The sequence below is a fragment of the Puma concolor genome, chromosome D3 (genome assembly GCF_028749965.1).
Source record: "Puma concolor isolate L17-30 chromosome D3, mPumCon1.1.hap2, whole genome shotgun sequence".
NCBI lineage: Eukaryota > Metazoa > Chordata > Mammalia > Carnivora > Felidae > Puma > Puma concolor.
The window spans coordinates 55,567,379-55,585,105 of NC_141678.1; the positions used below are offsets into that span (position 1 = coordinate 55,567,379).

General features: G+C 37.4%; 1 protein-coding gene across 10 annotated transcripts in view; it reads right to left on the minus strand.

Annotated features, from left to right (window-relative positions):
• Positions 1–3,244: 3,244 nt before the first annotated feature.
• NOL4 (nucleolar protein 4) overlaps positions 3,245–17,727 on the minus strand; it is a 436,192-nt gene continuing 421,709 nt past the window's right edge. For 9 of the 10 annotated variants that reach the window (XM_086682717.1, XM_086682710.1, XM_086682707.1 and 6 more), the window contains one exon: positions 3,245–5,193. In XM_086682717.1, coding sequence (XP_086538843.1) covers positions 5,000–5,193 — 194 coding nt within the window. In that variant the 3' untranslated portion in view covers positions 3,245–4,999. The remainder of the gene's footprint in view (positions 5,194–17,727) is intronic. The other variant, XR_015242528.1, reaches the window with a different exon arrangement.

Sequence of the window (17,727 nt, forward strand, 5' to 3'; positions counted from 1 at the left end):
GGAAGAAGGGGCCACCAGTCAACGAGGGCCCTTAGAAGCAAAGCAGACAAGGCAACATTCTCCTCAAGAGCCTCTAGAGAGGAACACTTTTACTTAAACTTAGGTTGGAAGTCTCATGGACTAAAATCTATTTGTCATAAATTTCTGTTGTCTGTGGTAATTTGTTACAGCACCAATAGAACACTAATACAGGTACAGTCAGACAATGTGTTAGTACACAGTCATTAAAACATAATGTTTACGAAGGACATGTAGGACACCTGGGTAGCTCAGTCGGTTAAGCGTCTGACTTTGCCTCAGGTCATGATCTCACAGCTTCGTGAGTTTGAGACCTGTGTCAGGCTCCGTGCTGACAGCTCAGAGCCTGGAGCCTGCTTTGGATTCTGCGTCTCTGTCTCTCTCTCTCTGCCCCTCCCCGGCTCATGCTCTGTCTCTTTCTCTCTCAAAAATAACATTAAAAAGAAAAAAGGACATGTAATGTGGGAAATAATCATGGTATGTTAGGTTAGAAAGGCAGCTGAGGTAACACTATATGACAGTAAAATTGCACGAAAATACTTATATACTTGTTTAGGTAATGGTTTTCTATGGACTATTTTTCTTCTGTCTTATTTCCCAAGTTTCTTTTGCAAACCAAAAACAAAATTAAATGTTGAATATCATTGACTTTAACACTGGAGATCAGTTACTCACAGCGTTTTATCTCCCTTCAAAATCTTTAAGAGTGGATATGAGCTCCAATTAATACAGTAAACTCTTGGAGGTTAGCGTGTGCTCAATCCTTACTTTGCCAAATCTCTGCATCTCAAACATATTAACATATTTTCAATGTGTCTCCCTGCTTTATTTTTGGATTTTTAATTTTTTTTTTTTTTAACGTTTATTTATTTTTGAGACAGAGAGAGACAGAGCATGAACGGGGTCGGGTCAGAGAGAGAGGGAGACACAGAATCTGAAACAGGCTCCAGGCTCTAAGCAGTCAGCACAGAGCCCGATGCGGGGCTCGAACTCACATACCGCGAGATCGTGACCTGAGCCGAAGTCGGATGCTCAACCGACTGAGCCACCCAGGCGCCCCTATTTTTGGATTTTTTTAAATGAAGTTTGAAACCAGAGCAATATGAAATTAGAAAATATTTTTTGGCAAAGATTAAACTCTGATATCTGTAATAATGGTGTAAAGATTAATTACAGTAGCAGGATAACCAACTATGTATAGGCTAAGACTAAAATCTCAGGTGAAAGAACTTAACCTTTATGGGTTTAGACGGATAATGACTTTCATGTTTCTTGACCAGATTTACTGCTGATACCATCACTGTTAAAAAGCCACGGTCTCTCCTTCTTCGTGTATTTGATTTTCATTAGTGCTGGGTTTTATTGTTGCTTTTTATATTTGCAGAGAACGTAACTTAAAGGAAATTAAACCTCTCTAAGCAGGATAAAACTCCTGGTGTTAAGTCAAATGCTTTATTTGATGTCAAGAGCATTTTCAGTAACTATTACTTATCTACCACACAAAACTGCTAAACTTGAATACAAAGACCTGGTTCCAAGTCACAGGGTGGAATACAATTATTCGGTACCTGGGAGGCAGCAGACTCAGCAGACCGCCGGCCGTGACCAGGCACGGACCTCCGGCATCAGGTATGCCTGGCTTCCAATGACAGCTGCAGCCTTCACTCGTGTCTGCACTCCTGGTGAGTCACTTCAACTTCTCGAGCTTTCTTTGTAAAAGGGACTGTGACTGTCCTCATCATCTACAGTTACTGTGAGAGGGAGAGGAAACAAAATGCCTCTCTCTGTAGAAACAACGAGTGAAGTGGTGGCTATCCTCATATGTGAATGCCCTTTCTTACTGAGTATTGTTGCTTGAACTGCACAACTTAAGAAAATTCAGTAACTGCTTGTGTTGGTGTTCTCTGGTCATTTCAAGGCCTGTTTTCTTAGGAAGTGTGAAAAAGTAACACATGTAACAAGGGACTGCTGTTGTCAGGGAAGTTAACTGGTAGAAGTGGCCGAAACTTGTGTTTGACCTGTGTTTCTGATGATAGTGTTCTATTACCTCAGTCGAAGGAGAATATGAACCTAGTTTCTCCAAAATGCTTTCTAAAGGGGGATGTGATCTCTTTATTCTGCTGCGACAGAGTTTAAAAGAGGATCAGGGTGTTTTTAGGTACAAGTCTTAAAGGCAAAGGAAAAACAGTGCTTGATTTTGGCCTCTGACCTCTCCCAGAGAAATAATGGGAGTCCCAGGACCCTCGTGCTGTAGGTAAATGTTCAAAAAGCAGAAACTTTGGGGGGACTCTAGTTCTTGGTGGGCAGGCCTGGGACTTAAAATTGAAGGTGGAAATGTAATGAAGACAAGAGAACCGTGTTGAAACTTACCTCCTCTACTGCGTTTGCTTCATTAATCACCATCAAGGATTTTTTTATGTGGATGCAGAGCTCAAACCTGTTACTTTGTGAAACAGCAACCCTGTCAAAATCTTCAAAGACCATTGCAAGGAAACCCAAAGCAGGAAACTGGCACCTCAAGCAGGCAAATGTTTCTCCTAAGTTGTTAAATCAGGAGTGACTAAAAGAGCCAGATGGCTCACTCATGAGTAATAAAAAAATAAATACCTGGGGGGTCTAGGTGGCTCAGGTGGTTAAGCGTCTGACTCTTGATTTCAGTTCAGGTCATAGTTTCCTGGGCTCCAGGGGGGCCTGCTTAAGATTCTTTCTCTCCCTCTCCCTCTGCTCCTCCCCCACTTGCACTCTTTCACTCTCACAAAAATAAGCATTTTCTTAAAAAAAAAAAAAAAAAAAGACCTTATTTTGAGAGAGATGGAGGAGGGGAAGGGAAGAGAGAAAATCCCAAGCAGGCTCTGTGCTGACAGCACAGAGCCCAACACAGGGCTTGATCCCAGTAACTGTGAGATCATGACCTGAGCCAAAATCAAGAGTCAGACGCTTAACCAACCCAGCCACCAGGCACCCCAATAATAATAAAAAAAATTTTAGTTTTAAATGATCAAGTGAAATATTCTTGGTTTGCTAATTTGCTTTACCCTGTCTTAGAATAAATTCTTTATTAGACTATGTTGAGACTCAAGGGGGTTTGGGGATAATCTTAAGATAAAAGGGTAAACTGTCCTTTTTGTGCTGAATGTTAGGTACAAAATAGCATTGCATATTTTAGAGGTAAACTGCTAAAAGTTAAGTATTGTATCATTCGAAAGTTTATAATTTTTCACAATCATTGTTTTAACACAGAAATCTGTTTATTAAACCAAACAAAACAGAGAAAATTATACCAGCCCTCGAGTTTTGAATTTTCATTTAAATAAGCAAACTCTAAATCCACACCTTAAAAGATGTTTGTGCATCTATGTATTTCCAAAATACTCATATTTCAATAAGATTTTCACATTATATTCACCAACAGTATCACAAAAGTTCTTTTTTTTTTTGTTTTTTTGTTTGTTTTGCTTACGTAACTGTAAGGAACAGTAATTCTAGAAACACTAGAAGAAAAAAGCATAGCAATGTCCACAGTTACAAGAAAAAGTGCACATTACTTGGTCACAATCACAGTCATTACTTGAAAAACTATATGTAACAAGTAGGTAAGAAATATCACTGATGCCTTAAACTCATTACCAAAAATGGAATGACATAAGTTCTACATGAAATAAGGCAAATCCAGGAATGCACAGAGAATCTGTAATCCAACCAAAGCTAAACAACAGAAAAAGAATCGTACAAGAAGCATAAACAGATGTACTCCTCCCTAAGTATTTTAAAAATAAGCTTGCCTCAGTGCACAAAGAAAACACCATTCATGTGTATCCAACACTATAAAATAAGAAAGAAGGACAAAGGGGGGGGGGTGGATAGGATGGGGCAGTTCATTTAAAGTTGCAGCTGCATCCACTGAGAGTTCTTTACATCATTTTCACCTAGAATTGTAAATTATACAAATCCTATCAGGAGAGGGGAACGGTCTTTTTTTTGGAAACGATTTCTGAAACCGAGAAAGAAAAACCACATGAGTGCACATTTTCAGATTGTCACTTGCAACCTCTTAACATTCAGCCATCTACATCCCATTGCTGCTGGAGGCATGCCTATAAGACAGCAGCGTCAATCCCGGGCAAGCAGCTGTAAGGAACCAAGGTGTGATATTTTTTTTTTTTCAATGATATGTCTTTTTTAATATTAAAAAATTCTGTGATGAAAACCGCTATGGCGCAACTGCAATGTTGAGTGGGTTGATGAGCACGGGTGCAGAAACGCAGGCTTCTCTTGGAAGTACTTCCTGATGTGACGATTTAAAGAACGTAGCAAGGATTTGTTTTCCAGCATCGTTATTTTTGTAGAAAGAATTTGGAAAGAGGAGAAGGCAAAGGGATGTGGAAAAGGTACTTACAGTAGTTTTTCAAAACAGTTTTTTTTTAGGACCTATGAAAAAGTTACCAAAGTAAAAATGACCATTTTGAATGAAAAACAAGTTTTCTTTTTATAAAAACTACATATATATTTTTTTTAAAATACAAGATCCGTCTCATTGTTGTTATATCCTGTAGCAACAAGAAATTTGGCTTTTGTTTTTTGTTTTTTTTTTTTGCCAGATACTGCAACTTTCAGTCCAATAAGTCAGTAGCAGATTCCACTAATATTTCAGTTGAATCTTGAACTATCAATACCACATGTTTCTTCTGTTTTATCCTTGAATTAGGAATATACAGCCTTTATTTGCCCCTGATATTTATGCTGACAAACTAAAACAAAAAGCAGTGAGCTGGACACATTACTGTATCTCAAGTACTTCAGAGGTCAGACTTCCTTTGAAGCACCTTAACACATCACTTTAGGGATCAAGGACAATGTGGCATAATGGAAGTATTTCTCTTAAGACTGTGCAGTAAGACCAGAAGCATCTCTGCTGGGAAATCAAAATGTCATTAGTGGAAACTGCAAATTTAGACCTCAGTGAATAGGAACGTCATTTGACTCAGTTCTGTTGTAAAATAAGATTTTCCAGTTCATCTGCAGAACGCAATAAAAATGCAGCTGATTCTCGATATCCTGCAACGAGCTGTCTCACGGCATTGATTTCGGTTGGACTCAGCTGGGGTCTGGAGCTTGAACTGCTGGAGGATCCTGAGCTAGTCGCCAACTGCCTCTTCATGCTGAGATCGGTGGGTCCTAGAAAAAATAATCACAAAATTAACAGGAACAATTTCTGTTCCGGTACTTTGAACATGAGCACTAAACTGTTGACTTGATTCACTTACTCTTTTGTGAGAAGCCACCGACACCTTTAATCAAATACATCCGTTCACAGAAATACCAAAAAGCAACCTGATGTGAAATGAGTGGCTGAGTAGGACTCCTTGTCCGGGCAATCACCTCTCATTGTGGAAACACGGTGAAGACCTCCCAACACGTGCTTTTTGGAAAAATCAATTTTAAGTCTATCTTACACATGTAGTAGAAGTTTCTCTGCAGTTGTGTCAAAAGTTGGGAATTACGAATGCTTTGACTTTGTGCCGTTGGTGAACAAATGATTTTAGGTCCCACCAATTCTGACGTGGAAATATCCTAGATTGTGATGCCAATGACTCCAGATTACAAACCGCTTTATTTAGAAGAAAGGAAATTTTGGACAGGGGAGTTCAACTTTTAAGTGACACAGTAAGGGTGTTGCATATTTTGTTTTTCATTTCAGGTGAATGCTTTTTCTTCCATCAGGTTGATTATTAACATAGGCAAAATCTTTTCATTTTTTTGAAAAATGGGTATTAGTATAAATCAGTCTGGTATTTTTCAACACTAAAGTTTCTTTTAGAAGTGTACAGCAAGTAAATGATCAGTACAATTTTGCAAAGAAACTAGACTTGGAATACTGCTTTAGGTCTTGCTAAAGCTGCTTCTATATTTACATAAAACATTTAGATGTCAAAAGATTTTTTTATTGCATATAATTAAACCAAATCAGATAGGTCTACCTTTTGACAACATTTTATAAATTTTTATTTGTTTTTTTATAAATTTTTACTTTAAAACAATTTATTTAACATAGAAGAGTTAAAGATTTTCTTTTAAGTTTATTTGTTTTGAGAGACAGAGAGTGAAGGAGGGGCAGAGAGAGAGGAAGAGAGAGCATCCCAGGCAGGCTCCATGCTGTCAGTGGGGAGCCCAGTCTGGGGCTCGAACTCACAAACCCCAAGATCATGACCTGAGCCGAAACCAAGAGTCAGATGCTTAACTGACTGAGCCACCCAGGGGCCCCTGAGTTAAAGATTTTTAAGATGCTTTGCATCCATTATTCTTAGATTATTAAGGTTTTATTATATACCAAAAGGTTCATTGTTAGAATTCTTACCTTTTGTTAAGCAATTGCTATAATTAATGCATTTGTGATGAGCAATACATTTAAAATCCTTGAATAAGTCTCACTGTCAACATAGCTAAAGGCATGCTCAAAACTATAGTGATGCCCTACCTTGAGGATATTTTCACGGATTTCTCCTAAACATAACTTTTCAGATAATGGTATTCATTTCATGAACTGAAATGAGGGATGTTATTTTATCCTGTTAGTTCTTCTTGAGGCCTGGTGGAGACAGGTCAAGACCCAACCTCCTCCACCCTCTACCCTGGAGGGAAAAGAGGGCTCCTGGCAGCGAGGAGGCAGATGTCCCATGAGACAGAAACAGCTTTGCTTGTAATTTAATTAGGACAGAGACAAGACTTGCACATAAGAACTCTGACATTTGAGAGAGACGTATTTCCACTTCTGCCATGGCCTTTCAAAGCCTTGGTTTTCTAGCAGGAGTTAGCCTCCATTTGTCGTGCTGTTTACAAAATCATGAGTGTGACATAGCAAGCTGAAATGGAGAGATGTAGGGATGTCACCCTTGCAAACGGGAATTACTGAACAAGCATTCAAGCAAATTATTCATAGCAACCAGGTTTTTTCCGGAAAGTTCTGCGTGGATTAAGAAACTAACGTGACATTTAAAAAATTAAAGGGGGAGTCTAGGTGGCTCAGTCGGTTGGGTGTTCAACTTCAGCTCCGGTCATGATCCCATGGCTGGTGGGATCGAGCCCCGCATGGGGCTCTGTGCTGACACCTTAGAGCCTGGAGCCTGCTTCTGGTTCTGTGTCTCCCTCTCCCTCTGCTCAACCCAGCTTGTGTGCTCTCCCTCTCTCTCTCTCTGTCTCTTGAAAATAAACATAAAAAAAAATCCCATGACATAATGGGTTCAGGTCTATGGATGAGCCGACTTTAAATCTGGGAAGTTTTGTTCCTTTAATATTTAAGAATCCTGGTAAGAATCATTACAAAAGAAAATAGAAAGGATTTTCCTCAGTTATGCCAAAGCATGTGGTTGATTATCATTTTATTAGAAGGTGTAATATTTTTTTTTTTTTTTAATTTTTCCTTTTTCAACGTTTATTTATTTTTGGGACAGAGAGAGACAGAGCATGAACGGGGGAGGGGCAGAGAGAGAGGGAGACACAGAATCGGAAACAGGCTCCAGGCTCTGAGCCATCAGCCCAGAGCCTGACGCGGGGCTCGAACTCCCGGACCGCGAGATCGTGACCTGGCTGAAGTCGGACGCTCAACCGACTGCGCCACCTAGGCGCCCCTAGAAGGTGTAATATTTTGTGATGTTTTTGCTGACAAGCCAAGTTGGTGATTGACCCCTTTAACTGCAATTGAGAAAGGAGGGGGCTAGGGCTCCAGTTCCTCTTGGGGTAAAAGATATTGTGATTTTATTCTAACACTGCTGTTGACAGATAATTCTCTACTTCTGGCTTAGGAGTATGGTTACGAAACCAAGACATGGCTTTCACTTTCTTTCAGATGATTATTAACATAGGCAAATTCTTTTTTTTTTAAAAAAATTAATGTTTCTTTAGTTTTGAGAGCGAGAGAGACAGGGTGTGAGTGGGGGAGAGGCAGAGAGGGAGACACAGAATCCAAAGCAGGCTCCAGGATCCAAACTGTCAGCACAGAGCCTGCTGTGGGGCTTGAACTCGTAAACCGTGAGATCACAACCTGAGCTGAAGTTGGATGCTTAATTGACTGAGCCACCCAGGTGCCCCAACATAGGCAAATTCTAGATAGCTCAGTATTACAGAAGCCATTCACACCTTTGTTATTTTTCTGGAACAAAGTTGACTTCTCTTGGTTTCTTTTCCATTTACAGGATCAGGATTAAGTATTATACATAAAAACTAGAAGGAATTATTTTTGCTATTTAAATCCTCAAAGTTAAGAGGTTGAGTAGGAAAGCAAAAAAATTAAAATATTCACAAATGATCAAATTACATAACTAGTATCTACTCAACCAGCCCCTTCCTTGTTTGTCATTAGTATTCTTATCTGCCTCATTCAGACAATGTCATACTTGACTGGCTTAGCTTAACCCAAACAACAATCAATGTAAAGTAAAAGCTCAAAATTTATGAAGATGTTGAATTGAATGAAGTCCAGGAAAATATTCTTGGAGATTTGCTTAAATCAGAAAGCCAATAAAAAGTATGGTTCTGGAAGAGTGGGACCTGTTAACAAAACAAACACAAATAATGACACAATAGATACTTCCAGAGAAAATGATTTGAATATCAAGTGTGAAAGGAAATAATCAGAAAACTTGACAAAGTCATTTTAAAATAAGCACCCACATTTTAACAAAATGATGCAGACCTACTTTATGTTCACTCTGAAAATCTGAGGAAGAGATAGATACATTTCAGGTTAACATACAATGTTAGAAAAATTAAGACCCATGGGGTGCCTGCGTAGCTCAGTCCGTTAAGCATCTGACTTCGACTCAGGTCATGATCTCGCAGTTTGTGAGTTCGCATCCTGTGTCGGGCTCTGTGCTGACAGCTCAGAGCCTGGAGCCTGCTTTGGATTCTGTGTCTCCTCCTCTCTCTGCCCCTCCCATGCTCATGCTCTGTCTCTGTCTCTCAATAATAAATAAACGCTAAAAAAAGATATTAAAAAAAAAATTAAGACCCACTTAAACCAATCTTTGAATTATTTTTTTAAGGTTTGGGGGCATATTTAAGTTACAAATAAATTCTAATTAAATGAAAATATATATCAATAATTCATATTTAATATTTTAAAATATTTTTAAAATATACTTGACATACAATGCTATATTAGTTTCAGGTGTACAACATAGTGATTCAACAACTCTATATGTTATGCTCTGTTTACTATAAGTGTAGGTACCATCATCACCATAGAAACTATTACAATTCCATTGACTATATTCAGTAAGCTGTACTTTTCATTCCTGTAGCTTATTCATTCCGTAACTGGAAGCCTGTATCTTCTACTCTACTTCTATTCTATTCCATTTTTCTATTTCCCATCCTTCTAGCAATCATTAGTTCTCTGTATTTATGGGTCTGTTTCTGCATTTGTTTTTGTTTTTTAACGTTTATCTTTATTTTTGAGACCGAGAGAGAGCATGAGCGGGGGAGAGGCAGAGAGAGAGGGAGACACCGAATCAGAAGCAGGCTCCAGGTTCTGGGCTGTCAGCACAGAGCCTGACGCGGGGCTCGAACTCGCCAACTGGAGATCATGACCTGAGCTGAAGTTGGACGCTCCACTGACTGAGCCACCCAGGTGCCCCTATTTGTTTTGTTTTTGTAGGTTTGACAAATAAGTGAAATCATATGGTACTTGACTTTCTCTTATTTCACTTAACATAATACCCTCTAGGTCAGATCTATCCATGTTGTCTCAAATGGCAAGATCTCATTTTTTTTATGGTTGAGTATTAGTCCATTACACACACACACACACACACACACACACACACACACATTCACCATTCTTAATCCATTCCTCTACTGATGGACACTTAGGTTGCTTCCATATCTTGGCTATTGTTAATGCTGCAGTAAACTTAGAGGTATATATCTTTTTCAAGTTAGTGATGTATTTTCTTTCGGTAAATACCAAGTGGGTGAATTACTGGAACATATGGTATTTCTATTTTTAACTTTTTAAGGAAGCTCCATACCATTTTCCATAGTGGCTATATCAAATTACATTCCCATCAACAATGCACAAGGATTTCTTCATCTTTACTAACACTTGCTGTTTTTGTCTTTGTTATTCTGGACATTCTGACAGTTGTGATCTCATTATGGGTTTGATTTGCATTTTCCTAAAGATTAGTGACACTGAGCAATTTTTCATGTATCTATTGGCCATTTGTATGTCTTTGGAGAAATGTCTATTCAGGTCCTCTGCCCACTAATTATTTGGATTGTTTGGCGTGTTTTGGTGTTGAGTTGTATAAGTTCTTTACATATTTTGGATATTAATCCCTTATTGGACATAGCATTTGCAAATATCTTAATCACTAGGTTGCCTTTTTGGTTTGTTGATTGTTTCCTTTGCTGCACAAAAGCCTTTTATTTTCCTGTATTCCTAATAGTTTATTTTTGCTTTTGTTTCCCTTGCCTGAGGAAACATATATTGAAAAATTTGCTAAGGCCGATGTCAAAGAGATTATTGCTTATATTTTCTTCTAGGAGTTCTATGGTTTCAGGTATTAAGTTTAGGTCTTTAACCCATTTTGAATTTATTTTTGTGTATGGTATGAAAAAGTGGTCCAGTTTACTTCTTTTGCATGTAGCTGTCCAGTTTTCCCAGCACCATTTATTGAAGAGACTGCTTTTACCCATTGTAAATTCTTGCTTCCTTTGTCATGGACTAATTGACCATAGAAGGGTGGATTTATTTCAGGGCTCTCTATCCTCTTTCATTGATCTATGTTTGTGCCAGTAGCATACTGGTTCTATTACTACAACTTTGTAGTAGAACTTGAAATCTGAGAATGTGATACCCCTGGCTTTGTTCTTTTTGCTCAAGATTGCTTTGGGTATTTGAAGTCTTTTGGGGTTCCCTACAAACGTTAGTATTATTTGTTCTAGTTCTGTGAAAAATACTGTTGGTATTTTTATAAGGATTGCATTAAATGTGTAAATGGCTATGGGTAGCATGGGTATTTTAACAATATTAATTCTTCCAACCCATGATCATGGTATATCTGTGATTTATTTAATCAATGTTTTATAGTTGCTGAGTGCAATCTTTTACCTCCTCAGTTAAGTTTATTTCTGGGTATTTTATTCTTTTTGATGCAATTATAAGTGGAACTGCTTTCTTAATTTCTCTTTCTGCTACATTATCAGTGTATATAAAACAATTTATTTCCTTATATTGTGTACCCTGAAATTTCACTGACTTAATTTATTACTTTAGTAGATTTTTGGTAAAGTCCTTATGTTTAGGATCTATGTTTAGGATCATGTCATCCACAAATAGTTTAACTTCTTTCCTACCAATTTGAATAACTTTTCTTTTCTTGTCTTATTCCTGAATCTAGAACTTCTAGTACTATGTTGAATAAAAGTGGTGAGAGCAGATATCCTTATCTTGTTCCTGATCTTAGGAAAAAATGCTCTGTTTTTCACCACTGTGTATGATGTTGGGGGTTGTCATATATGGGCATTATGTTGAGTCATGATCCCTGTAAACTCACTTTGAGAGTTTTTATCATGAACAGATGTCCAATTTTGTCAAATGTTTTTTCTGCATCTTGAGAGGATAGTGATTTTAGCCTTCATACAATGTGATGTATTACACTGATGAATTTGCAAATATTGAACCATCCTTGCTTCCCCCAGAATAAATCCCACTTGATCATGGTGAATGATCATTTTAATGAATTTTTGAATGCAGTTTGCTAATATTTTGTTGAAGTCTGTATTTTTAAAAATTTTTTTTTTCAACATTTATTTATTTTTGGGACAGAGAGAGACAGAGCATGAACGGGGGAGGGGCAGAGAGAGAGGGAGACACAGAATCGGAAACAGGCTCCAGGCTCTGAGCCATCAGCCCAGAGCCCGACGCGGGGCTCGAACTCCCGGACCGCGAGATCGTGACCTGGCTAAAGTCGGACGCTTAACCGACTGCGCCACGCAGGCGCCCCCAGAAGTCTGTATTTTTTAAACTATCAATTGAATACCCCTATCCATGATGCATTTTTGGTCCTTTTTAAAATTAGATTCACTTTTGTGGCCTTATTTTAATGTCAATTATACTCAAATAATAGAGACCCCAATAATAATAGAGACCCCAATATAAGACAAATTTTTAATTTGTTTTGCAGAGGGAGTTCTTTTTAAAAGACTTGGATAACCATGTTTTTTACATATACTGGGGGCCAGAGGCTAGACCCATGAAGGCAGTCACCCTTTGTGGCTTACTACTGTGCTAGGTACTGTGATGGTACATGGCACAAAATAAGGCTCAATAAATATTTGTGTAATAAATGAATGAGAAGTTTCAGATATTTCTATAGCCAACATTAAAGAAATGGAGAATGAGTGATGTCACTTGTAACACCCAATTATTGCTAAAAGACAACTAGTTAGATATAGAACACAGTGGATTTAATGTAGCTTATTCAAATAGGGTTACCTCTGATATGGGGATATTTTTATTAGCATAAAAGTCATCATCCAAAATTGTGAAAAACATAATCTCAGTAGATGAGTCCTGAATCAGGCATAAAATTGGTCCTGGCTACATGCAAACTTCTCTTTTCCCTTCTCCACTACTGTGTTATGAACTCTGAATTGTTTGGATAATTGGCCATTTACAAGTTTTAAATAATAGAGTGACATTTTCAGATTTATGCTTAAAAAAGCGTTTGGAGGGGAGCCTGGGTGGCTCAGTCCGTTAAGTGTCCAACTTCAGCTCAGTTCATGATCTCAGGGTTTGTGAGTTCAAGCCCAAACCGATATAGGGCTCTGTGCTGCCAGCTCAGAGCCTGAAGCCTGCTTCATATTCTGTGTTTCCCCACCCCCTCTCTCTCTCAAAAATAAACACTAATTTTTTTTAAACAAAAAATAAAAAATAAAAAAGGGTTTGGAAAACTTTTAATACAAACAGCCAGACAGTAAATATTTCAGTTATAGGTCAAGAGGCATACTTCATTAAAAAGGAAGTAAATTTACATAATTTTAAAATTAGGATACAATTGACGTATAAAATGAGTTTCAGGTGTACATGAGTCAGTATTTGTATGTATTAACCACTGTAAGTCTAACATCGATCACCACATATAGTTGGAAATTTTTATGATGTGATTTTATTAATTTTTATTAAGCTTTTTAAAGTTTATTTATTTGAGAGAGACAGCATGCAAGTAGAGAAAGGGAAGAGAGAGAGGCAGAGCGAAGAGAATCCCACGCAGGCTATGCACCCCAGCGCGGAGCTGAATGTGGGGCTCAAACCCACAAACTGCGAGACCATGACCTGAGCTGAAGTCAGAAGTTGAACTGACTGAGCTACCCAAGTGCCCAGATTTTAAAGATTTACTCTCAGCAAGTTTCAAATATATAATCCAGTATTATTAACAATAATTGCCATGTTGTACATCCCCATGCCTATTTTTAACCAGCAGTTTGTGTTTTTTACCCCCCCTTCACCCATTTTGTTTACCCCCATTCCCACAGCCTGTTCTCTATGAGTTCCAGGGTTTTTTTTTTGATTACACATATGAATAATATTCTATTACATGTGTGCATGTATATATGTGCACATACACTACATTTTCTTGACCTATTCATTCATCAGTGAACACTTTGGTTGGTTTTCATGTCTTGGCTATTGTAAATAATGCTACAATGAACATGGTGAAGACATCTTTTTGAATTAATACTTGTGTTTTTTTTCCTGGATAAATCCCCAGAAGTGGAATTGGTGGATCATATGATAAAGAATTAGTCAAATGTATCTGATTCCGATAAAACATAAACATGTTATAATTTATTTAAAGGTAGGGGCGCCTGGGTGGCGCAGTCGGTTGAGCGTCCGACTTCAGCCAGGTCATGATCTCGCGGTCCGTGAGTTCAAGCCCCGCGTCAGGCTCTGGGCTGATGGCTCGGAGCCTGGAGCCTGTTTCCGATTCTGTGTCTCCCTCTCTCTCTGCCCCTCCCCCGTTCATGCTCTGTCTCTCTCTGTCCCAAAAATAAATAAAAAACGTTGAAAAAAAAAATTAAAAAAAAAAAAGGCAAAGCAATAATGTTCACAAGGAAGACTTTTTAAAGACAAAAAACATATATGGCCACACCTAAATGATTTGTTTGGCTTAGAGCTGAAGTAGATAGAGACCTTACAGTTTAGGAAGGTGAGGGAGAAATAACCATGGATCTTTGAGTCCCATTCATTGTGAACCTTCTCAGAGTTCTTGATTAGTGCTCTGGGAAGAGGGTGGGAGAGATAAATAATTTTTTAATTGTAATGAAACTGTGTTTAATGAAGACCAAATCTGTTAGTACAGGTGAGGGCTGCGGGGACTGAGAGGAAATGAAGGGACAGTAAGGACTGTGGTGGTGAGGGGTAAGCAATGACACTGCCTCCTGGAACCTCTCTTCATTAGGGACTCCTGTTGTCCCCCTTGAAGCCTCTCAATGGTCCAATGGGGACTCAGAGCAGGATGACTGGCTCCCATCTTACAGTTGGGGAAACTGAGTTCCAGACAGGTTCACTAGCTTGACAAAACTATGGATGGCTTCTGGTTATTTATGCTGTATCAGATCAGAGGAGATAAGAGCAGTTGGGCAGGGAAGAACAAACAAATGTCTCCACAGAAAGAAGAAGCAAAGGTGTAGAGAAGGGCAGGACATGGTGTGTGGGGACAATGGGAGGTGCTGGCTAGAGCCAAGTGGGGATCAGGCTGGGGTATTATTTTTATTACAAAATTAATTTATATTTAAAACTGTTAAAGAGACTTTAAAAAGGCCTTAATATAATATTATATTGAGGTGGTGTCTGTTGGTTCTTCCATTGAGCCTCAATTTGATCCTGGCTAATTACATGTCCTGATAATTCTTCTATTTGGATAGTGGTGATTTCTTCTGATTCTCAGCATCTTTCATAAATGGCCATGAGTCCATAAAGGATTAAAAAAGCAATACCAGAAACAATGACAAAATGCCAGCAGACTCAAACATCCTTCTTGAATTATTGGAAACCAGGTCCGCTAATTATCAGCTTGGGTAGTTGAGATTATGAAGAGTCTCATCTGGTATCAGGGTAATGTTGGTCTTATGGAAATAAGATATATATATATATATATTATATATGTATATATTGTATATATTTGGAATTGTATATATATGGAATTGTATATATTCCATCATATATATGTTATATATATATATACACACACATATATATTATATATACATATATAATATATACATACATACATATGTATATCATATATACATATATACATGTGTATAGTATATATATACATATATACATACATATATATAATATATATATGATGGAATATATACAATTACATATATATTGCAGAAGCCTGAGAAGGATTGGTGTTAGTTCTTTAAATATTTATAGAATTCACATGTGAAGCCTTTTATTTGTTGGGTTTTTTGATTGCTGATTCAGTCTCCTTACTGATAACTCCTTAATAATTGGTCTGTTCAGATTCCTATTCCTTCATGAATCAGTTTTGGTATGTTGTATGTTTCTAGGAATTTATATATTTCTTCTAAGGTTGTCCAAATTGTTGGCATGTAATTGTTCATTTTCTTATCCTTTGTATTTCTGTGGTATCAGTTATATTTCCTTTCTCATTACTGATTTTTTTTTTTTTTTTTTGGTAAGTCTAAGGTTTATCAATTTTATCTTTTAAAAAAGAGCTTAGCTTCATTGGTCTTTTCTATTGTCTTTTTACCTTCTATTTCTCTTATTTCTGCTCTAGTATTTATTTCTTCTTTTTACTAACTTTAAACTCTGTTTGTTCTTTTTATAGTTCCTTGAAGTATAAAGTTAAGTTGTTGGAGATCCTACCTGTTTCTTGATACAGGCATGATTGCTAGTAACTTTTTTCTTAGGACTACTTTTGCTGTATCTCATAAGTTTTGGTATATTTTCATTTGTCTCCAGGTATTTTTTTTCTGTTTTGATTTCTTCTTTGACACATGGGTTTTTTAGCAGCATGTTGTTTAAATATTTACATATTTGTGAAGTTTCCAGTTTTAAGTTATATATAGTTTCATATCATTGTGGTTATAAAAGATGCTTAATATCTTACATTTATTTATTAGGACTTGTTTTGTGACCTAACATATTATCTACCCCAGAGAATGTTCCATGTGCACTTGAAGAATGTGTATTCTGATGCCCTTGAATGGAATGCTCTGTATATGTCTGTTTAAGTCCATCTGGTCTAATGGGTCATTTAAGGCCAATTTTTCTGTATTGATTCTTTTTATCTGGAAAATCTATCCATTGAAGAAAGTGTTTTATTAAAGACCTCTACTATTATTGTACTGCTACATACTTCTCTGATACAATATGTTGTAAATATTTGCTTCATATATTTAAGTGTTTCTATGTAGGGTGCGTAAATATTTACACGTTACATTCTCTTGTTGGATTGACTCTTACATAACAACCTACATGTCTGTTATTTTATGGTCTTTGTCTTAAAGTATATTTCATCTGGTATAAATACAGCTACCTCAGCTTTCTTTTGGTTTCCATTTGCATAGAATATCTTTTCTATCCCCTTCACTTTAAGTCTATGTGTATCCTTCTATCTGAAGTGAGTTTCTTGTAGACAGCATCTAGATGGGATCTTTTTTCTTTTAACCCATTAGCTACTCTTTTGATTAGAGAGTTTTGTCCATTTACATTAAAAAGATTTTTTTAAATATTTTTATTTATTTTTGACAGAGACAGAGCACGAGTGGGGGAGGGGCAGAGAGAGAGGGAGACAGAATCTGAAGCAGGCTCCAGGCTGTCAGCACAGAGCCTGACATGGGGCTAGAACTCATGAACCATGAGATCATGACCGGAGCTGCAGTCTGATGCTTTACCGACTGAGCCACCCAGGCACCCCTAGTCCATTTACATTTTTAATTTTTGTAATGTTTATTTTTGAGATAGGAAGACAGAGCATGAATGGGGAAGGAGCAGAAAGAAGGGGACACAGAATCCGAAGCAGGCTCAGAGCTATCAGCACAGAGCCCAACATGAGGCTCGAACCCACAAACAATGTGAGAGTGACCTGAGCTGAAGTCAGGTCACTTAACAAACTGAGCCACCTCGGTGGCCCTACATGTTAAATTTTTAATTGAGTATAATTGACATAGAATATTAGTATTAGGTATACAGCAAAGTGCCTGGACTTTATATACATTGCAATATACCACAATAGCCACAGTTTCACTAGAGTTGGTAAATTTTGACTATTGCCCTATGCTGTACTTTTCATCCCCCTAACTTGTTTTACAGCGAGAAGTTTGTACTTTGCCCTTCTCTTCCCCCACCCCTCACAGCAACCACCAGTTTGTTCTTTGTAATTATGAATATATTTCTGTTTGTGTGTTCGTTTAGATTTTACATACAAGCAACATCAAATGGTATTAGTTTATGTCTTATTTCACTTAGCAAAATACCCTCTTGGTTTTTTCATGTTGTTATCATGAATCGCCAAGATTTCATTTTTTTTTTTTTATGGCTGAATAATCCATTGTGTATATATACATTTTTATCCATTCATCTGTTGATAAATATGTATTTAAGTAGCTTCCATATCTTGGCTACTGTAAATAATGTTACAATAAGCATATTGGGTGCAAATGTATTTT